Below are 23,293 nucleotides of genomic sequence, written 5' to 3' on the forward strand. Positions count from 1 at the left end.
ATTTTTTGATTTATTGTAGAGATGAGGTCTCGCTGCCCAGGCGGGTCTCGAACCCGCGGGCTCGGGCAATCCACTCACCTCAGCCTCCCACAGGCGCGGGATTACAGGCTGAGCCACCGAGCCTGACTGGGATGGATCTTCTGAGGAGTTCTATAAGATGAGTCTCAGAACTGCTCACTCAGGGATCAGAAAGTGGGAATACCAGCTCCCATCTCACAGCAGTCAAGGGTGACCTCACAGGCTTTAGCTTCTGCACATTTCTGAGCTCATGAGCATGAATGTCAAAACTGGTGTCAGGCTAGAAAGATAAAGGGAGAGACTAGTGGAGTCCAAGGGACTGTACCAAAATTTGACCACATACACCTTCTGCCACACATCCTTTCTGTATAACAAAAGGCATCTATGGCAGACTGAATAATGCCTCCCCACAAGATAGCCACGTCCTAATCCCTGGAACCCATGAATGTTATTGGGCAAGAGAAACTGCAGATGTGATTAAGACGGGGAGATTATCCTGGGTTATCTAGGTGGGCGCTAAATGTAATCACGAGGGTCCTTCCTTCAAAAAGGAAGGCAAAAGAGGGTCAAAGGAGGAAGAGGGTGATGTGACAACAAAAGCAGGGGTAGAAATGGTGATGTAACAGGGAGTTTTGAACCACGGACGGAGGACAGCCTGAGAAAGCCAAGGATACATTCTTCCCTAGAGCTTCCAGAAGGAGCCAACCCTGCCAGTATCTTCAGTTCAGTCATGTAGGACTCATTTCCGACTTCTGGTCCCATTAATGAATAAAATTTGTGTTGTTTTAAGCCACACAATTTGTGATAATTCATTATGGCAGCAATATAAAACTAATCAGTTTCTAGGAACTAAAAACAGCACCCATATGCAAAGATAAAATACAAGTGAAAGGGAGAAAATGTTTGCAATATATTTAATGATAAACACACAGATTTACTATATGCCAGGCTCTGTTTCAAGTGCTTTACCAGTATGAATTCAATCCTCATAACAACTCTATGATATAAGTACTATTATTGCCATTTTACATCTGAGGAAACTGAGGCACTGAGGTGAAGTCCAAGGTCCCCAGAACTCTTAAAGAAAAGGCCCTGGCACTTTGGGAGACTGAGGTGAGAGGACTGTCTGAGCCCACAGGTTCAAGACCAGCCTGGACAACTTCATGAGACATCATCTCTACAATAAATAAAAAAATTAGCTGGGCGTGGTAGCACGAGTCCAACGGGTGGACGTTGGGGTGGCCATGAGCGTGCCACTGTACTCCAACCTGGGCGATGGAGTGAGACTCCAACTCAAAAAAAAGAAAGAAAGAAAAGGCATTAAGAACAGGAGTAAATGAGGATCTCAGATCACAGTGCAGTTCTGACACTTGCCAATGGGGAGGGGAGAGGAAGAAAAGAGTGGGAAGAGCCTGAACCCGCCGTGCAGCTCTGAGTCTTGGCCAGACCACACTGGACAGGACTGTCCCAGCACTAGCACCCCTGCTTTGCTCAGTGACTGGCTGGGAGCAGCCCAAGAAAAGCATAGTCTCCATGTGATCGCTGCAGCAAATCTCACAGGTGTGGTAACTGGAGGCTGTCTGTAGCTGCAGTTTCCACAGCAGGTTCTCTTTCCCTCTTTTTTCTTTAAAAAGACAGACACCTCATGCCTGTAATCCCAGAGGCTTGGGAAGCTGAGGCAGGAGGATTGCTTGAGGTCAGGAGTTTGACACCAACCTGGGCAATATAGTGAGACCTCCATCACTACAAAAAATAAAAAAAATTAGCCAGGCATGGTGGCATGTGCCTGTAGTCTCAGCTACTTGGGAGGCTGAGGCAGGAGGATCTCTTGAGGCCAAGAGGTTGAGGCTGCAGTGAGCCATGACTGCACCCTGGCACTCCAGCCTGGGTGACAAAGTAAAATCTTGTATCTTAAAAAAAAAAACTTTATTGAGGTAAAATTGGCATACAATAAAATACAAATATTTTAAAAGTACAGTTGTATAAGTTATATGTATACAACTATGTATGCATCTTTTTAATTTTGTATGTAGTATAAGGTAGAGTTCAATGTTCACTTTTTTTTTTTTTTTTTTTGAGTTGGAGTCTCACTCTGTCGCCCAGACTGGAGTGCAGTGGCCGCTCCCGGCCCCCGCAGCCTCGACCTGCTGGGCTCTGGCGATCCTTCCGCCTCAGCCTTCCGAGTAGCCGGAATTACAGGCGCGCACTACCACGCCCGGCTAGTTTTTGATTCATTGTAGAGATGAGGTCTCGCCAAGTTGCCCAGGCAGGTCTCAAACCCACGGGCTCAGGCAATCCACTCACCTCGCCTCCCAAAGCACTGGGATTACAGGCTGAGCCACCAAGCCCGGCTCAACGTTCACTTTTTAAAAAAATGTATAAGCTAATTTTTCCAGCTCTATTTGTTGAATAGGCTATCTTATCTTCATTAACTCTACTTCATACTTTGTTAAAAATCAGTTATTTGGTTGGGTGCAGTGGCTTACGCCTATAATCCCAGCACTTTGAGAGGCTGGGGTGAGAGGATTGCCTGAGTCCAGGGGTTCAAGACCAGCTGGGAGACAGGCTTGGTGACTCAGCCTGTAATCCCGTGCCTTTGGGAGGCTGAGGTGAGTGGATTGCCTGAGCCCGTGGGTTCGAGATCCGCCTGGGCAACTTGGCGAGACCTCATCTCTACAATAAATCAAAAATTAGACGGGTGTGGTAGCGCGCGCCTGTAGTTCCAGCTACTTGGAAGGCCGAGGCTGAAGGATCACCGGAGCCCAGCAGGTCGAGGCTGCGGTGGCCGGGAGCGGCCACTGCACTCCAGTCTGGGGACCGAGTGAGATTCCGACTCAAAAAAAAAAAAAAAAAAAAAAGACCAGCTGGGGCAACTGGGTAAGACCTCATCTCTATAGTATATCAAGAAAAATTAGCTGGGCGTGGTCACATGTGCATGTAGTTCCAGCTACCTGGAAGGCTGAGGTGGAAAGATCGCCTAAGCCCAGCAGGTTGAGGCTGTGGTGGCCATGAGTGTGCCACTGTACTCCAGCCTGGGGGAGAGTGAGACTCCGACTCAAAAAAAAAAAAAAAAATCAGTTATTCACGTGTGTGGGTCTGTTTCTGGACTCTCTTCTTTTCTACTGATGTGCTGATGCTGTCTTGAATAACTGGAGCTATATAATAAGACTTGAAAGAAAGTCGTGTTAGTCCTTCAACTTTAATTCTTCTTTTGCAAAGTTGTTTTAGCTATTCAGGGTCCTTTACTTTTCCATATGAATTTTAGAATTGGCATGCCAATATCTACTATAAAAAAAACCCACTGGAATTTTAGTTGAGATTGCATTGAATCTATAGATCAGTTTTGGGGAAACTGTATCTTAACAATACTGGTTTTTCTTACCCATGGATAAGATATGTCACTTATTTGTCTTCTTAATTTCTCTCAACAAAGTTTTGTGGTTTTCAGTGTACAGGTTTTGAATATCTTTTGATAAGCTTTTAAAATGTACTTGTCCTCTTTCAGTTGTTCAATTGTTTGTTCCTAGTACAAAGAAATAAAATTGCTGAGCATGGTGATTTGCATCTATAATCCCAGCAACTCAGGAGGCTAAGGCAGGAATATCACTTGAACCCAGGAATTCAAGACCTGGACAACATAGCAAGACTCCATCTCTAAAACAAAACCCATCTCTCTCTCTAAAAAGAAAAAAGAAAGAAAATTGTATACATTAATCTTGTAACTGAAACCTGGATAAACTCAGTCATTAGTTTTAGTAGCTTTTTGTAGATGCCCTAGGGGTTCTCTGTAAACAATCAAGTTGGCTGTAAATCCAGACAGTTCTTCCTTTCCAATATGGATGCCATCTCTTTCTTTGTCTTGCCTTATTGTACTGGCTAGTTTCCAGTATGACATACGTGACTATTCCATGAACACTTAATGAGTATTCTGCTGTTGAATGGAGGATTCTATAAATGTCAATTTTATCCAATTGTTCAGTTCTTATTCATCCTTGCTAATTTTCTATATACTAGTTCTAACACTAAGAGGAGCTTTGAGGTACTTACTGTAAAATAAAGAATTGTCTGGTCTTTGTCCCTCATTCCTGGGAGGTAACTGCTAAATCTTTGGAATTTCCTGATTGACAGAAGTGCCTTTTTCACTCATGGTGGGCCACCTGGCCCATACCTGAGTTTAGTGTAATGAAATGTTTCAGGATAGGGGCTGGCCATGCCAGAAGGACTAACCATGTGACTAGAGAGTTGGTCCTTTGAGCCAAGTGATATCAGCCCATCCTCTGGGAAGAGAGTGGGGATGGACATTGACTCCAATCACATGGCCAATGCTTCAAACGTTCTTACACAATGACATCCCAATAAAAACTCTAAATACCTGAACCTTGTGTGAACTTCCCTGGTTGGTAATCATACATGAACTTGTTGGGAGGGTGGTTTGTCCTAAGATACAGCTTTACATTTTGGGATCCTCCAAGACCAATGTCTCTGGCTGTTCCTGATTTGTATGTTTTATAATACAAAACTATAACAATAAGTGCAGTGATTTCCCAAGTTCTATGAGTCGATCTAGTGAATTATTGAACCTGAGGGGTAGTGAGAACACTCAAATGTGCAGCCAGTTGGCCAGAAGTGTGGATGGCCTGGGAACACCAGAGCTTGTAGCTTGTATCTGAAGTGAGGGAGCTCCATGGAAGACTTTGCCCTTAACCTGTGATGTCTGTTAACTCCAGACTAATTTTATAGTTTCAGAATTGCATTGCAGTTTCAACTGTAATTGTGGATTTTTCTGTTTCTTCTTTTTGAAGCTCTGTTGATGTGCGATTACATTTAGGATTATGTCTTCTTATGAATTGACCCTCTTATCAGCATATTTGGTCCTCTTTGTCCCTGGAAATTTTCTTTGCTCTGAAGTCTATTTTGCCTGATATTAATGAAGAGAGTCTGTTCTTTTAACCCAGAAAATTATCATTTGTTAAGCTTCATTCATTCCTGAATATTCCAGTTTTCCTTATGAAAATAAGATTTGAGCTTCTTAAATCTAGGTTTTTCACAAAATTTGAGAATTTTGTAACCAATAGTCATGTGCCACATAACAATGTTTCAAATGACGGGCTGCATATATGATGGTGGTCCCATAAAATTACCATCTTTTTTGTCACCTAGGCTGGAATGCAGTGGCACAATCACAGCTCACCGCAGCCTTGACCTTCTAGACTCAGACGACCCTTCTGCCTTAACCTTCCCAGTAGCTGGGACTGCAGGCACACACCACCACATCTTGCTTTTTTATTTTTCAAAGACGTGGACTCTCGCTATGTTGCCCAGGCTAGTCTTGAACTCCTGGGCTCAAGCAACCCGCCCACCTCAGCCTTCCAAAGTGCTGGGATTACAGGCATGAGTCATCACACCTGGCCTAGTATTTTTACTGTAACTTTTTTTAGATACACAAATACCATTGTTACAACTGTCTACAGTACTTAGTACAGTAAAATGCTATCCAGGTTTGTAGCCTAGGAGCAGTAGTTATATCATATTGCCCAGGTGTGTAGTAGGCTATACCATCTAGACTTGAGTGAGTATACTCTATGATGTTCACACAACAAAATCGCCTAATGATGATTTCTCAGAATGTATTGTCATTAAGCAATGTATGATTTTCAATTCTTTTTCAGCACCACACTTTCTTCATTCTGGAACTCTGATAGCACCAATGTTAGATATTTTAATTATTGTCCCATAGGTTTCCGAAGCTCTGTCCATGGTTTTTTTCCCCTAATCTTTGTTTTTCAGATTAAATTCTATTGGTTTATCTTCAAGTCACTGACTCTTTCCTCGGTTCTATAATCTAGAGATTATTAGTGAATTTTTAACTTTTGCTATTGTATTTTTAAGTTCTAAAACTTCCATTTGATTATTTTTTTACATCTTCTATTTTTTTGCTGAGATTTTTTTCCTCATCAGTTTCAAGAGTGTTCATGATTCCTTGCTGGAGCACTTTTATAACTGTTTAAATGTCTCTGTCAGGTGATTCTAACATTTACATCTCAGTGCTGGGATCTGTTGAGTGTTTTTTTTTTTTTTTTTTTGCGAGGGGAGAAAGATGAGTGTCTTCTCCCATGAAAGTTGATATTTTTCTGTTTCCTAGTATGTATGCCCAGTAATTTTGTATTGTATCCTTGACATTTTAAACATTGTTATTAAACTTTGACTCTTACTTAAGTCCTATGGAAAATACTGTTTTAGTTTGATTCATTGGCATTCTGATTAGGTTCAGGCATCAAGTCCCAATCTGCCTTCTGTGGGCTGTGATTCCAATGTCAGTTCAACTTTCAAAACTTTTACAGTGCTATTTGGACTCATCCATGTGAACATCTCCAAGTTGCCAGTATAGGATCTGGATGTTGGCGTATCTGTTAGTCCAGTTCTCAAAGTCTTTGGCATGCTGAATATGATCAGATCCATATGCATGTGTAGCTTAGAGGTGAACCCAGAAATACAACAACTTTTTGGTGTCACTTTTGTCAGTGTTCCCACTATTAACATTGCCATTAGTGCTACAGGGAATTTAAAGAGGTAAACAATAGGGGTGCAATAAACATTAAATAGGAATTTTGTTTTCTTTTTCATTTTTTAGACAACAGAAGGGTAAAACCTATTATTGCTCTTGGGCCATTAATTTCTTTCACATTTCACTTACTTTAAATTCGTTTTATAAATACTTTCAAGACTATTACCATAATATAGTTATCCATGTCAGATTTTTCTAAGAGTAACAGAAGATACCAACTATAGAATGCTGCTAACATGTCTCTAATCAATGACTTGCTATGACTAGAAGATTTTATATTTTTAAGATAAATCGGCAGGCTAGGTAATCCCTGGAAGGCAGAAGCCAACCCTTCATAAGAGAACATATGTAGCCTAACAACAAAGTTTAATGGACTCTGTGCTCTAAGAGTGGGTCTCTGCAAGCAAAGAACAAAATCAAATTATCTGAGCTGCTAACGATACCAAGAATCTCAATTACTACAGTGACTGCTTGGACTACCTTAGAGACAACATTTAATTAAATGTATCACAAAATAGTTTGCTAAAAATCAATCTATAAAAAGTGTGATTATGGCACTCAGAATTACTTCCTGATAAAATACTCAGGGTATATGTGGCACTACAATATTCAGAATATACTACTGAGGTTTTACTAAGTATATGGTCTGAAAGAGATTCAATATTTTTAATCATCAACTAGTTCTCTTATTTTGTACAGACACAAATAAACCCAAGTTTTAGACTTAAGGATTTCTGTTTCCCCTGACACAAGTACAGTAAGTATACTCTCCACAGATGCAACTTTGTTTTGCCTTCCAGCTACCAAAAATGGCATTTAATAACAGGCACTGCTCAGCAGAAAAGACACACATAGCCGGCCTTGGTGGCTCAGCCTGTAATTCCACGCCTTTGAGAGGCTGAGGTGAGTGGATTGCCTGAGCCCGCGGGTTCGAGACCCGCCTGGGCAATTTGGCGAGACCTCATCTCTACAATAAATCAAAAAATCAGCCGGGCGTGGTAGCGTGCGCCTGTAATTTCGGTTACTCGGAAGGCTGAGGTGGAAGGATTGCGCCCAGCAGGCCGAGGCTGCGGTGGCCGGGAGCGGCCACTGCACTCCAGTCTGGGCGACAGAGTGAGACTCCAACTCAAAAAAAAAAAAAAAAACAGACATTACCTATAAATAATAATTCCTTTAAAATTATGAGAAAACCTATTATAAGCTGGTTATTCATATAACCTTTGCCTGAAAGATGGTAATCATAACAATAATAGTAATAAAAATAGCTACAATTTAGTAAGCTTTACTATGTTCCAAGCGCTATGCTAAAAGCTTAAAATTGTTCATGCTGCTTAATCCTTTTTTGAGTTGGAGTCTCACTCCGTCGCCCAGGCTGGAGTGCAGTGGCACGTTCATGGCCACCCCAGTGTTGACCCTGCTGGGCTCCGGTGATCTTTCCACCTCAGCCTTCCAAGTAGCTGAAACTACAGGCATGCACGCTACTGTGCCTGGCTAATTTTGTTTATTTTTTATTATAGAGACAAGATCTTGCCAGGTCGCCCGGCCTGGTCTCAAACCTGCGGCATTAGGCAATCCACTAGTCTCGACCTCCGAAAGTGGTGGGATTACCGGCTGAGCCCACCGAGCCTGGCCAATGCTTAACCCTTCTAACAGTCCTATGGGGAAAGTACTATTGCAAGCCCAATTTCAAAAGACGAAAATGAAGGCTGGGAGCAGTATCTTGTCTAAGACCACAAAGTCAGGAAATACCGGAGCCAAGACGAAAATCCAAGCAGCCTGACCTGCAACTTCTGCTCTTAACCACTCTGCTGTGAATCATAAGGAATCAAAGAACTCAGATACCAGTCCCTCCTTCGCAGATCATCTCTATGGTGTTCAAAAAGATGTAGGTGTGTTTCCAAAATGGCGGCAGCGAAGGATGTGGATACCCCGAGCGGCACCAACGGCGGCGCGGGCAAGAAGCGCTTTGAAGTAAAAAAGTGGAGTGCAGTAGTCCTCTGGGCCTGGGATGTTATAGTTGATGACTGTGCCATCTGCAAGAACCACATTATGGATCTTTGTATAGAATGACAAGCTAACCAGGCATCTGCTACTTCAGAAGAGTGTACTGTTGCATGGGGAGTCTGTAACCATGCTTTTCACGTCCACTGCATCTCTCGTTGACTCAAAACATGACAGGTGTGTCCACTGGACAACAGAGAGTGGGAATTCCAAAAGTATGGGCACTAGAAAAAAGGATTCTTCCATCAAGCTTAACTGTTTTGTTACTTAATGACTTGCCCTCCTGTAACTTAATTATAAAATAGATAAAACTGTGTCTTTTCCGCTTTGTCTTTTCAGTTTGCTTTTCCTGCAGCCTTATTGTATTCTGTGTCAAATAAAGTCCAGTTGGATTGTAGCAAAAAAAAAAAGATGATGTACATTAGAAAGAAAAAAATGTCACTAGCCGGGCTTGGTAGCACGCGCCTGTAGTTCCAGCTACTTGGAAGGCTGAGGCGGAAGGATTGCTGGAGCCCAGCAGGCCGAGGCTGTGGTGGCAGGGAATGGCCACTGCACTCCAGTCTGAGTGACAGAGTGAGACTCCAACTCAAAAAAAAAAAAAAAAAAAAAAAAGGTCAAACCTCCCTGTTCCCAATCCCAGTGATCTCATTAGTTTTGAGGGAAGGAATCAAAACAACCCTACAGTATTTGATGTTACTTTTCTAATTCAAGAAACCAATCTAGCTAGTAACAGCTCAGAAAGTTATGTAATAAAAAGTACTAATAAAAATAACAAAAAACGTGCTTTCAAGATCACTAGGCTCACTTTAGACCGAATGCATACAATATATCCCAGTCAAGAAATCAATAATTTTGGATAAGTCAAAAACTTCAACAGAAACAGCATATATTTATGTAGTATTTTATTTACTGACCTCTCTGAAACATGCCAAAATTCATATGGTTAATGGAACTTACCACGCTAAAATGTTGCTCAACATGACAAATTTCTAAAAAAATATTTTTAGTGCCTTCATTTCACTCTTTAGGAATCAACATATGAACATTACATTTAGGTGGTAAAATTCAGGTCACAGATATAAAATAAACATCAAATAATACCATACTTGTGGTTTATTGGAAAACAACAGATCACTGTGATGTCATGCCTAACACCTTGGTTAAGTAGAGAGAAAATGGGCAAGGACGTATGCAAAGATCTGACAGTTTTATAATCCTTAGCCCTTCTGAGAAACCACAGATGGGAAACAGGTAGTAAATATTTCTGTAATATGGTGGTTTCAGTTCATTATAGTGATCATCATTCTCCTCATGCATTCAAGTAACTGCTGCTGTTTCTGTTTTAATGAAAACCAGATTCAAAGTCACTGCTCAACAAGCTGATACTACAAATCCCTTACATTAAAAGATAGTTTAAAGCTGGAAAGTTTAAGGTAAAGCATACTTGTTATTCAGTTACTTGTAGATATAATCCAGACTATGCTACTTTACATAATTAGGTATACAGTATAACTATGCATAATACGGCACAAAGTTAATTCCATTTACCATATTTTGTATTTTTGGTCATCAACAGCACAAATTATATGTCTCAAAAGAAATATATCACTCCAAAGAAATGGTTACATTTAATTTTATTTTAAAGGCAAATGAACTAAATTTAAGGAAGAACTGGCTTTTCATCTCATTTTCAAATTACTGATACAAATTCGCCAGACAGTTATATATTTTACCCAACATCAAATGATCTGCAAAAAGTTTCCAAGCTGGCTACATTTCTTGTTCAATTTTTAAAAATAAAGGTGTTCTAACTTAAAGCCTTTACATTCCTAGCTCTACAAAGTAAACAGTTAAAAGAAAGTACAAAGAATTATCTCTAGACTTTTGAACAGCCCACTAAGTTACATAAAGTATTTTCTGTCCCAACACTTTCTCTAATTCAAAAGATATTCAATCCCTAAGAACACAACAGAGTCTTCATTTCAAACCATTCACTCTGCTTCCACGGTGACATTGCGGGCCTCCTTGGCTACCATAAGTCGCATTAGTTGACTGTGGAATTTCTCAATCTTCTTTACATCTTGAGCTTGGTCTGTTTTATACACCAAACACTGTCAGAAATTTGAAAAGTACACATTAACTATGCAAAACTAGGTACTGACAATGTAGAAAACATATAACTGGGTAAAAATTTGAGTCTTCCTACCACTGTTTTGCTCTATTCTCTGGACGTTACACTAAGGAAACTGCACTCAAAAGTTTCCAAGTCTCCAGTAATTACATTCCTTAATGTATAGTACTTAAAATGCTACCTCTGTGGATGAAAAATTAAATGAAATCTATCAGAAGCTTCTCAATAATGACCAGTTAAGTACAATGTTAAATCCTGCTGTGGTCTGATTAGAATGCAAGGCTTAGAATTAGATATTTTCTCACTGGAATCCAACCGTAAGTAACTGAATTATGCCAGAAAAAAGCATAGAAATCTTAGGATCCCTTTGTTGGTGGAATTGGAATGTCTGATGATAGTTATTGTTTTTTTAAATCTAGAATTGTGTGTGCTAGTTGGTCAACACAGAAACCAAACCAAATAAATCTGTCTAATCTTGATCTTCTAAAGGTGTCTATTACCATCTGTTGTAGAATCTTCAAAAATACAACTTTAAGCTGGCAGCCCTTTTTCTCATTTTGTAATATAGGTAGGTTCATTTCTCTTTAGCTCATCTTAAAGGTTCACGTGAGTTTTAAACAATGGGGCTGGGCGTGGTGGCTCACACCTATGATCCCAGCACTTTGGGAAGCCAAGATGAGAGGATCTCTACAATAAATAAAAAATTAGCCGGGCATGGTGGCTTTTGCCTGTAGTTCTGGCTACTTAAAGGCTGAGGTGGAAGGATTGCCTGAGCCCAGCAGGATGAGGCTGCAGTGGCCATGAGCATGCCACTGCATTCCAGCCTGGGCAACAGTGAGACTCCAACTAAAAAAAAAAAAAACCAAAAAACCAAAAACAAAACCAAAGTTCATCCACACACTGTACAAAATTGTGCACTCTTAAAAAAGGCTATACTAATCTTTGCCATTCAAATTTTAGCATATGTGCTCCAGGAAAATGTACATACCTTCTCACTACAGAATCTGACAAAAAAGATTGCAGGTCCATACAAGACAAAATTATAAACCAAAGAATAATTAAAAAAAAAAAGTTATAAATCAGTTATAAGATTAGAAAAAAATGACTCACATATGGAATTATAAAAAGTCAGTTACATGGTGATAATAATTTATGCAGTCTAAGACGGAGTTTTCTGAAGGAATTAATAGCTACTAAAATGAATGAGGGAAGCTTTTCTTTAAAGGAGTCATCAGAAAATAGAATTTTACTGTTGTGGTTTATTAACACATCTCCTATTTAGGAGGATGATATAATTGCATCTTTAGTCTCTTCTAGACAGAAATGTATTCTCAGCAGTTTTAAGAAACAAAACAAAAAGCATTTTTCATATTTAGATCTTGTCACAGCACTCAGCAGTGTTAAATAAAGTTCTTTCTGATACTGCTTAACATGCATCCTTAACTATGTTTAATCATAACCAGAGTAAAAAGCCATCAACTGGAGACAAAGCCTTTTCTATTCAAATTAATTCTGCATTTCCTATTTTTTTTTTTTTTGAGTTGGAGTCTCACTCTGTCACCCAGACTGGAGTGTAGTGGCCGCTCTCGGCCACTCCAGCCTCGACCTACTGGGCTCCAGCGATCTTTCCGCCTCAGCCTTCCAAGTAGCTGGAACTACAGGCGCGCGCTACCACGCCTGGCTAATTTTTTGATGTATTGTAGAGATGAGGTTTCGCCAAGTTGCCCAGGTGGGTCTCGAACCTGTGGGCTCAGGCTATCCACTCACCTTTCACCTCAGCCTCCCAAAGCGCGGGATTACAGGCTGAGCCACTGAGGCCCGGCTACCTTCCTATTTTTAAAACAAGGCATATGGACTTCTCTTTGGCAAGTATACCTAACCACTCTGTGATCATCACAATTAAAAATTTTCTCAATGTAGAATGCTCAAGATTCAGGAATTCGTTTATTTAATCTACCAGTAGCAAGCACTAATTTTAGGTAGTTTCACACATTTTGTTCTCTTTCCACAACCCAGTTAGGTAAGTAGACTATCACAATGGCACTTAACAGATGAGGAAAAGGCCAAAGTGCTAGTAAACTGCTAAGCTAGAATTCAAATCTCTTGAATCTATGTCTAGCATGCTATACCTCAATTTACTCTTCCTTTTTCACATGCTCAGTTACTTTACCAAATTCCATTGGTTCTAAGACACAGTAATCATGAAAAGGTATGACTTCATGAAATCTCACAGTGGAACCCTGAATACAAATATAGTATATGACCAAAGACAAAAATTGATTTTTAAAATCACATTATAAACTGTAACCCTTTACACTAGGATGTCCCTCAAAGGAAACAATGTAAATCTAGCAAACCATTTGGATGTCCCCTCTCAGGGGACGTAAAGAGACTGCTGGTGATTATACAGGATAAACTTATGCCAGTGCAAATTTTTCAAAAATGTATGTTTTCTTCAAGTTTTCCATTCAAATTGCATGAAAAAACAAAGAGATGAAATACATACTGAGATATACATTTAAAAAAAATACCAAGCTGGGCTCGGTGGCTCAGCCTGTAATCCTGCAACTCTGGGAGGCTGAGGTGAGTGGATTGCCTGAGCCCACAGGTTCCAGACCTGCCTGGGGAACTTGGGGAGAGCTCATCTCTACAATAAATCAAAAATGAGCCGGGCGTGGTAGCGCGTGCCTGTAGTTCCAGCTACTTGGAAGGCTGAGGCGGAAGGATCGCCGGAGCCCAGCAGGTTGAGGCTGCGGTGGCCAGGAGCGGCCACTGCGCTCCAATGTGGGTGATAGAGTGAGACTCCAACTCAAAAAACAACAACAACAACAACAAAAAACAGCTGACATTACACAGAAAGAGAATGTATGAAGTGCTTTCACAGTGGTGCACAGACTGGACAATACATTACATATTATTGATGCAGGAGGAAGAAAACGAGACTGCATTGTCTTCTCAAAAAGAAAAAAGTCAGGTAGAAGACATCAAATTACTACTGCACAACATGTGTCAATGAACCTGCAATGCATGTTGGTGTCTGTTTCACATGATATCACACATTAGAAAATTATAAGATATAAAATGTTGATCCTTTTGGTTATAAGTTCCTCAGTGTTCAATATTTCATAATAAGCCAAGTATCATTACAATAAAATAATTCTTCCAACACTACACTATTTCATATGAAATGATTTGTTTTTCATTCTTTCATTAAAAAGTGCAGTCCTGCTGCTGGCAGGTGATTCACATGATGTCTCTAAGTGCAAAGGGTTAAAAGAACTAATCTATATTTACTATGTTTAGAGTACCCTCTGAGTCAAGACATTACAGTAGGTACTAGAAATACAGGTAAGAATATGATCAATCTATCTCTATTGTCTTAAACTCAATCTATTGTAAATGTCGGCTGGGTGTGGAGCCTCACACCTATAATCCCAGCACTTTGGGAGGCTGAGGCAGGAAGACTGCTTGAGCCTAGGAGTTCAAGACCAGTCTAGGCAACACAGTGAGACCTCATCTCAACAAAAAAATCAAAAAATTAGCTGGGCATGGTGGCACATGCCTGTAGTCCCAGCTACTCAGCAGGTTGAGGAGGAAGGACATCTGAGCCCAGGATAATGAGGCTGCACTGAGCCATGATCATGTCACTGCACTCCTGCCTGGGTGAGAGTGAGACCCCGACTGAAAGATAAATGTGATAAAGGAATTGTGATACAGCACAAAAAGAGTCCGAAAGAAAAGCAGCAAGCCAGGCTCAGTGGCTCAGCCTGTAATCCCACGCCTTTGGGAGGCTGAGGTGAGTGGATTGCCTGAGCCCGCGGGTTCGAGACCTGCGTGGGCAAGCGAGACCTCATCTCTACAATAAAATCAAAAAATTAGCCGGGTATGGTAGTGCACGCCTGTAATTCCAGCTACTCGGAAGGCTGAGGCAGAAGGATCACCGGAGCCCAGCAGGTCGAGGCTGTGATGGCCGGGAGCGGCCACTGCACTCCAGTCTGGGGGACAGAGTGAGACTCCAACTCAAAAAAAAAAAGAAAAAAGAAAAGAAAAGCAGCAGTCTTGCCACACTGGGGTGGGGTGGTATTCAATATTGCCAAGGAGGGAAAAAAATGTACAAAAGCCACAGAGGACTTACACAGCACAGCATATTAATGTAGTTCTTAATGCAGAAAAGACAAGATTAGAGGGGATGTGAAGGTGGAGGTTAAAGGTGTTTAAGCAAGAGGGTAACAATCAAATCTGCATTTTAAAAAATCACTGTGGGCCAGACATGGTGGTTCATGCCTGTAATCCCAGTGACTTGGGAGGCTAGTGCAGGAGGATCACCTGAGGCCAGGGAATTGGAGACTAGCCTGGAAAACACAGCAAGAGACCATGTCTCTTAAAAAACGTAAATCTCTTAGCTTGGTATGGTGGTGTGTGCCTGTAGTCCCAGCTACTTGGGAGGATGAGGCAGGAGGATCACTTGAACCCAGGAGTTGGGAGGCTACAGTGAACCACGATCAGGCCACTGTACTCCAGCCTGGGTGACAGTGAGACTGACACAAAAGAAAAAAAAAACCCACTCTGGCAGCAGTACAGGCTGAACTGAAAGCAGGAAAATAGTTAGGAGACTATTCTGATAGTCCAGGCAAGTGTGTGATCCTAAACTTAAGAGAGGAACAGTGGGCCGGGTGTGGAAGGCTCCAGCCTGCAATCCCAGCACTTTGCCTGAGCCCGTGAGTTCGAGACCAACCTGGGCAACATGGTGAGACCTCACCTCTACAATAAACCAAAACTTAGCCAGGCGTGGTAGCACATGCCTGTTATGGCTATTTGGAAGGCTGAGGCGGAAGGGTCACCTGAGCCCAACAAGTCGATGCCAGGGTGGCAGGGAGTGTGCCACTGGGCGATGGAGACTCCAATTCAAAGAAAAAAAAAAAAAGAGAGTAACAGTGAAGACATCAGAGTTCACCACAAAAAATGAGATGAAGGAGCTTGAAACAGTAATTCCAAATGCCTAGCAAAGCGTATGTATTCACAGTAGGGTATCAATTAAAGGGGACGTGAGGATGAGAGGAAGGAAGGAGTCAAACACCATCCCCACATTTCCAACCAGGTGGATGACAGAGCAATTGAAGGTAAAAAGAGAAGGAGCTCGTTTTAGAAAAGATGATAAGCTCCACTCTGGACAGGCTGTGAGAGGTATGTAAAGTAAGGATGCTCAACTTAAAGTTAGTAAGGAAGTCAGGAAAAAAAAAAACATGAGCTAAACATGCAAATATGCAAACAGATGTAGACATGGAAAGTCTCGAGAAGTGTGTGAAAAGACAATCAAGGACAGAATCCTGGGAAAACAATTATTTATGCAAGCACATCAAAGAAGTAATTAGTAAAGAAGAATGAAACAACAGAAACAAAAAACAAGAAAGCTAAGAAAAAATGGAGCCACAAGTGCCAAAATGATCATTTCCACGAAAAAGTGGTTTTGGTATCAAAAGCAGCGAGGTCACATAAGATATGAGCTGATGAGATCACTGGGCTTGAAAACAAAGAGGCTGATGTGCTCACACCAAGCACAGTGTCAGTGGAATATTCCGTGTAGAAACCAGATGGCAGACTTGAGGTGAAGGAAGGAATAGGATGTGACAAGAGTGAACAGATCAAGGGCAGGAGAGAGAGACAACAAAAGAGCCTATAACTTGTGTCATTTACTTTTCACATAAACAGGAAACTTACTTCTTTATATACGGTTTTGGTCTCTACATCCCTCTTGCTTGAGGGATGTAGAGATCTTAAGGTGTGAAGAGAGAAATTATTAAACTACACTTGACTCCTGCATTAATGAAGCAGGTTCAATTATTTCCTGAGAGTCCATAAAAGTAGCTTCTAGAAAAAGCTTCATTTTGTAATTAAACTAAAAAAAAATATCCTAAAGGGGTACTCTGCAAAAATTCTAAGTAAATAATTTCAAACAAATCTTCAAGTATGCAACAAGTAAAAATATATACTTACAACTGCATCATCTGTTACTTTAATACACAAACTCCCATCAGAATGCCTATATTTGAGAACCACACGTACCTGAAATAAAAATATATATTGAGAAACAGTGAAGACAGATGACATTGCTCATAAATAATTTAGTTATCAGGTGGGCTAAAAAGGATCCCTTTAGAACACTCAAAAACATCTAAAGGCACCTTTACTGTAAACTTATCAATTGAAATGAAGTTAAAAAAACAAAACAAGTCGGGTTCGGTGGCTCAGCCCGTAATCCCGGGCTTTGGGAGGCTGAGGTGAGTAGATTGCCTGAGCCCTTGGTTCGAGACCTGCCTGGGCAACTTGTTGAGACCTCATCTCTACAACAAATCAAAAAATTAGCCGGGCGTGATAGCGTGCTCCTGTAGTTCCAGCTACTTGGAAGGCTGAGGTGGAAGGATCGCCAGAGACCACTAGGTCGAGGTTGCGGTGGCCAGGAGCGTGCCACTGCACTCCAGTCTGGGTGACAGAGTGAAACTCGAACTCAAAAAATAAATAAATAAAATAAAATGAAATAAAAATACCCAATTTATGTCATCATTTTTTATCATTTATTTAATTGAGTGTTGCCCTGGCTGGAGTCATGACCATCACAGCTTCAACTTGCTGGCTCAGGCAATCCTTCTGCCTCAGCCTTCCAAGTAGCTGGAACGGGCACGCACCACCATGCCTGGCAATTTTTTTTTTTTTAAACTGTAGAGATGTGGTCTCACCAAGGTGCCCAAGATGGTCTCAGACCCTTGGGTTCAGGAATTCCTCTTACCTCAGCCTCCCAACGTGCTGGGATTATGGGCATGAGCCACCAGCATCTGGCAATCATATCATTCTATTGTAAAGAACAGAATTAAAAGCCTTAGAGCTTTCTGTTACTGATCCAGGTCTGTGAGTCTGATACCATTTTTAGTCATAATCAGTATCTTGCTGCAAAGTTTAAAGTAATAAGCATTGGCATTAACAGGTTACCAGCCCACTGCACACATTTAAAACATAATTTGTATTACTATGCATCATTAAAAGTAGTAAACATCGAGCCTCGTTTTCTGAGACTTATTAACTGTGTCTAATTTTCTTTCTTTTCTGAGCGGTATATTTACAACAGTTATTGTATCTTTTTTTGGGGGGGAGGTCAAAGTCCCACTCTGTCACCCAGGCTGGAGTGCAATGGCATGCTCACAGCTACCAAAGCCTCGACCTGCTGGGCTCAGGTCATCTTTCCACCTCAGCTTTCCAAGTATCCGGAACTACAGGTACACACAACCAAACTCAAGATAATTTTTTAAACTTACTGTAGAGAAGAGGTCTTGCCAAGATGCCTAGACTGGTCTCAAACCCTTGGGCTCAGACACTTCTCTTGCCTCCATGCCCAGTCACAACACAGTGTATCTTTAATACCCTCCAATAATGCCAGTTTCTTAAGAGTTAGGCCGATTCTTACCTTTTCTCTCCCACAGAACCTAATATAATTTGACTTGGGATTCAGTCACATGTGAGTGGGGAAAGAATGGAGTACAAAGAAGATGACTGGTTTACAATAGACAGAAAACACAAGGACATCATACATAACCAGAACTGGGGTGTCCAGCATAAAATCCCTTCAAAAACGCTGTGCTCTAAAAAGAAGCAGAACTTTAAATTAACAAGGAGACGCTTCAGATAACTTTTAGACATGACAAGAAAACAAGCAAAACTCAAGTGAGGAGGAAGAATCAAGATCCGAAGCTGGCCGGGTTCCATGGCTCAGCCTGTAATCCCAGCAATTGGGGAGCCCGGGTTCGAGACCCGCCCGGGCAACTTGGCGAGACCTAGTCTCTACAATAAATCAAAAACTAGCCGGGTGTGTTAGCGCGGGCCTGTAGTTCCGGCTACTTGGAAGGCTGAGGCGGAAGGATCGCCGGACCCCAGCAGGTCTGGGCGACGGAGTGAGACTCGGGGAAAAAAAAAAGACCCGAAGCTAAACTCGCATCGCTTGCACTTCTTTCATTTTTAAAAATGAGCTAACCTCCCGCATCCACTTCCTGTAACTTTTTGCGGGGGCTATGGATGTATTTCAGGGATCTATGAGCCCCGTAGAATTGTTGCCACTTACAAATAAGTGCATTTTTCTTTCTTTCTTTTTTGGGGGGGGGTTGGAATCTCACTCCGTCACCCAGGCTGGAGGGCAGCGGCCCCTCCCGGCCACCCCAGCCTCGACCTGCGGGGCTCCGGCGATCCTTCCGCCTCAGCCTTCCAGGTAGCTGGAACTAGGCGCGCCTACCACGCTCGCCTTATTTTGGGATTTATGGTAGAGGCGAGGTCTCGCCCCGTTGCCCAGGCTAGTCTCGAACCCCCGGGCTCCGGCAACCCCCTCATCTCGACGTCCAAAGTGCTGGGATTACAAACTTGAGCCACCGCGCCCGGCCCTTCCACCATGGCGACAGACGAAAAGGAAACCAAGGCCACCGAGGGGCCGGAAGCCGAAGCGGCAGGGGGCGGAGTCCTGGCCTCGGAGACGTAAAGCGGCCTAAGACAAAGGGAAGGTCAGAACTGGGCTGGTGGCCGAAGGCACTGCTGTTTTTACGGCTGCAAAGACCCTGCCTCGGCAGCTTCAAGGCCTCACTGGGCCGCCGGAGCAGGGACGAGAAGCAGCAAACGGCAGGAACAAGACTTGGCCGAGTCTGTTTCGGCTCAATCCTAGCACCTCCCGGGAGCGCTGGGGAAGCTCCGGGGGCCGTGCGGACGGCGGGATGACATCCTGTCCTGGGGCTGGGGACCGACGCCGCAGCCCCGCCTGCGACTTACCTTCATAGGGTCGGCGAGGTAGAGCTTCTCGGCCGCGCGGCTGAACTCCTCCCAGGCCTGGTACTGCGGCATCGTCGCTCGGGGTGGAAAAGGAACGACGCAAGGCGGCGAGACTCGGTTCTCCTTCTAGCTACCTCCGGCGACCACCGACCGTTGCAGGGCTCCCAGCAGCACTAAGATGGTGGCGCTTCTCCGCATCAACGCCTCACCTTATTGGACAATCCCGACCACGCTTGCCCAATAGGAAGGAGGGATGTTGCACAGCGGAGACAGAGCCTCGGGCGTGTGGCGCTGGGACCTGGCCCAGAGAAGCCGAGAGCGGGGCGACCGATGGCGGGTGCCACAGCGCCGCCTCTAGGATTGGAGGTACAGCGCCTGTTTCGCCAGCCTCTGGGCCGGAACGCAGGTGCCTTCCACTATGATATGGCTCGGTGATAGGCGCAAAAAAAGAGTTGCAAAAAAAGAGGCAGCCAGGTCCAGCCTTCACTCTCACAACCCAGGGGTTCGAGACCAACCTGGACGATTTAGTGAATCCTGCCCCTAATTTATGTCAAGTCAGTGGGGGCACAAAGGAGGAATGATTACTTGTGGAGTAGGAGCCAGCTCATAGAGGTGACGTAAGCTAAACAGGTGGGCAAGGAGGGGCAGGACACCTAGGCCCATTTTAGGTCTGCAGGGTATTTAATATGACTGTGTTCAGGGGATGAGGGGGTAGGGAAGGAGCCGTGTAATCACTTATGCCAAAATAAGAAGTTTGAACTTTGTTCTCCAGGCAATGAGCGACATCGAAGGGTATTTTTCTTTAATCAGGCTTATTGAGGTATATTTTATACACAATAAAGCACCGATTTTAAGCATGCAGTTTAATACATTTTAGTAAAGGTATATATTCACATACCTAATACCACAATCAAGATATTGAACATTTTTTATCTCCAAAATTTCCCCCATGCTTCTTTATATTCAGTTCCCTCACACCCACCCCTAACCCCAGACAATCAATGATTTGCTCTTTGCTACACTAGATTGGTTTTTCCTGTCTATTGACGAGCTTTAAGCAGATTTGTATTCTATAGGGTTGCAGGTACACACCAAGATTGAATTGAAGTGGTATAAACCTGGAGACAGGGAGACCTCTTAAAATGGTATTGCAATAATATGAGCAGGACTCACAAAAACTGGAATTTATTTATAAAAATTTTTGTATTTATTCTTACATGTTTAAACTTCAGTCACCTTAAAAGTACTCTCTGTTTGATGCAATATACCTATGGAGATGCTTTTTTTCACTGCTCACATCAGTTTTTAAACTCGTCAATTTTGATACTTTCTAGTGCTTCTGCCATTTTTGTTTGTTTGTTTCACATCTTCCACATTGGCAAAACGTTTCCCTTTGAGGACTTTCTTCATCCAGAAAAACAAAACAAAAAAATCACTCAGGGAGAGATCAGGTGAATAGGGAGGGTGGGGTACGGGGGTCATGTCGTTTTTTTGGTCAAAAACTTCTGAATACTCAACAAGGTATGGGCAGGTACACTTGTAAATCACCTATCATGAATTGAACAAATGTCTTGAAAGAATCTCAAAAAAAAAAAAAATTCACTGAAGCCAAATGCAGCCTCTCATAATAACATTAGCTAGTCCACTGATGCCGATGGGTTCCTGGAACACTTACCTAGCAGGGAATCCTGTACTACAAAAGGCCCACACTCCAAAAAATAATTCCACGGTTTTTTGGGTCTCCCCTCATAGAAGAGTGGGAGTGGGATGCCATTGATTGATACAGAGGGAAAGGAAAAAGAATCAGTTTGGAGGATATTGAGGGAGACAGTGAGTTCAGTTCTGGACTTGATGAGCATGAAGTGTCTTTGGAAAATCCAGGTGGAGATGTCTGGTAGCCCAGACAAGTCAGCAGATAGGTCATAGCCGAGCCTTCTCAGGGAGCATAAGGAGGCAAGACTAAGGATAAACCCTGGGAAATAGATACATGTACAAAGGGTTAGAGAGAAGGAGGAAGAAGAGTCCACAAAGAAGACAGAGGAGAAATTGTCAGGAAGAAGAGCCTAGGAGGGTCCAGAAAGTGAGGGGAAAAGAGGGATTTGAGGAGGCAGCAGTCAGTTATGTCAGATGGCAGGTAGGGTGCAAGTACAATGAGAACTAGAATGAGTCAATCAACCATAGTTACACGGAAGTCATTAGTAAACTGGGCCAGTGGGGCCTCAGTTGGGCTAGATTTTGGGGGGAAATGACTGCAAGAGTCTGAAAAGGTAGAAAAGTGAATAAGAACTCTTATCATGAACAGAAGAAAAGATAAGAAGTTAGTTCAAAGGGGACACCTGGTAAAGAGTATTATGTTTTGAGATAGAAGGATTTTGTGCATGTTAATAACTTTCAGGGAAGGACAAATAAGAGATGGAGAGATTAAAAATACAAATGAGCCGGACTCGGTGGCTTAGCCTGTAATCCCAGCACTTTGGGAGGCTGAGGTGAGTGGATTGCTGAGCCCCGGGTTCGAGACCCGCCTTGGCAACTTCGCGAGACCTCATCTCTACAATAAATCAAAAATTAGCTGGGCATGGTAGCGCGCGCCTGTAGTTCCAGGCGCTACCTACTTGGAAGGCTGAGGCGGAAGGATCGCCAGAACCCAGCAGGTCGAGGCTGCAGTGGCTGGGAGCGGCCACTGCACTCCAGTCTGGGTGACAGAGTGAGACTCCAACTCAAAAAAGAATAAAAATAAAAATAAAAATGAAGGAAAGGAAGATCTCAGGGAATAGGCAAGTGTAGTGACATCATGTGCTTGTGGTCCCAGCTACTTGGAAGGTTGAGGTGGGAGAATCACTTGTTGAGCCCAGGAGTTTGAGACCAGCCTGGAAGATATACTAAGACCCTGTGTCTTAAAAGAAAGAAAGAGAGAGAGAGAGAGAGAGATCTCAGGGAAAACATGAAGAGGAAGACCAAAGGCCCAGAAGAGTGAAAACAGAAGGTTTACCATTGCCTTTGAGCTGGTGGGAAGGGAGGAGAAGTTGGGTGAGGGTATAGTTGAGCATGCAGATATGAGGACAAGAAGGCACATTTTCACCTAAGAAGCAAGACCATCTTCTAAAATAGGAAGGTAGTGATGGGTCTGGAGCCTTGAGGAAAAGACTTGGGAAAGCCACTGTGAGAAATGAGTGAGAAACTCCAAAACAGTGTGTCAAGCAGAGCTGAAAGCCCAGCTGAAATTGGAGATCATTCTCTGGGAATAGCCCCAGTGAGGGCCTGTCTCCAGCACCACCCAGAAGCCTTGGTCTTGAAATGGAAAAGGCACATGTTAGGGATTTATAGGGCACAAAGGCAGAAGAACAAAAGGTCAAGGAAATTGAAGGTCCCAGCAAGAGAGTGATTGAAATGATAAGACACTGAATTCAGGCAGGGCAGGTAGTAATTAATTAGGTCAAAAGAGAGAGGTTAAGAGACCAGGTTTCAAGGAAATCTGAAGTCAACATAATATGAAAGAGGAACTGAAATTATAGTCAGATTGGATATTAGGGTTTAATATTTCAGAGAAGCAGTAGTTCCTGGTGAGGCTGGACTGATGGTTGGGTTGTCCACACAAATGTTAAAGTCACTCATGAGTAAGAAATGGGATAAGATGACGAAGAAGGCTGTGAGCAAGGGACGGACCCAAATCCTCAGTTAATGAGAATGGTGTGTGTGTGTGTGTGTGTGTGTGTGTGTGTGTGTGTGTGTGTGTGTCTGTGTGTGTGTGTGTGTGTGTGTGTGTGTGGGGGGGGAAACGC

The 23,293-nt window shown here is 42.7% G+C and overlaps 2 protein-coding genes and 1 pseudogene across 2 annotated transcripts in view; 1 reads left to right on the top strand and 2 right to left on the bottom strand.

The window, feature by feature from the left end:
* The window catches only part of EPHX1 (epoxide hydrolase 1), a 69,055-nt gene extending 49,390 nt beyond the window's left edge, over positions 1 to 19,665 (bottom strand). Inside the window, exons 1-2 of the mRNA XM_021717319.1 lie at positions 19,515 to 19,665; positions 16,710 to 16,778 (exon numbers count right to left, since the gene is read on the bottom strand). The gene's annotated coding sequence lies outside the window, so the exon portion shown is untranslated. The remainder of the gene's footprint in view (positions 1 to 16,709; positions 16,779 to 19,514) is intronic.
* LOC110596495 lies at positions 8,429 to 8,984 on the top strand (annotated as a pseudogene).
* On the bottom strand, positions 9,470 to 19,683 carry SRP9 (signal recognition particle 9). The gene is made up of 3 exons (XM_008067506.1): positions 19,515 to 19,683; positions 16,710 to 16,778; positions 9,470 to 10,695 (listed from the first exon to the last, which is right to left on the bottom strand). Exons 1-3 carry the CDS (start codon positions 19,584 to 19,586, stop codon positions 10,576 to 10,578), a joined length of 261 nt encoding a protein of 86 aa, XP_008065697.1. The 5' UTR covers positions 19,587 to 19,683; the 3' UTR covers positions 9,470 to 10,575.
* Positions 19,684 to 23,293: the final 3,610 nt, after the last annotated feature.

This window comes from Carlito syrichta, unplaced genomic scaffold (genome assembly GCF_000164805.1).
Source record: "Carlito syrichta isolate Samal-C Ts95f unplaced genomic scaffold, Tarsius_syrichta-2.0.1 Scaffold309649, whole genome shotgun sequence".
NCBI lineage: Eukaryota > Metazoa > Chordata > Mammalia > Primates > Tarsiidae > Carlito > Carlito syrichta.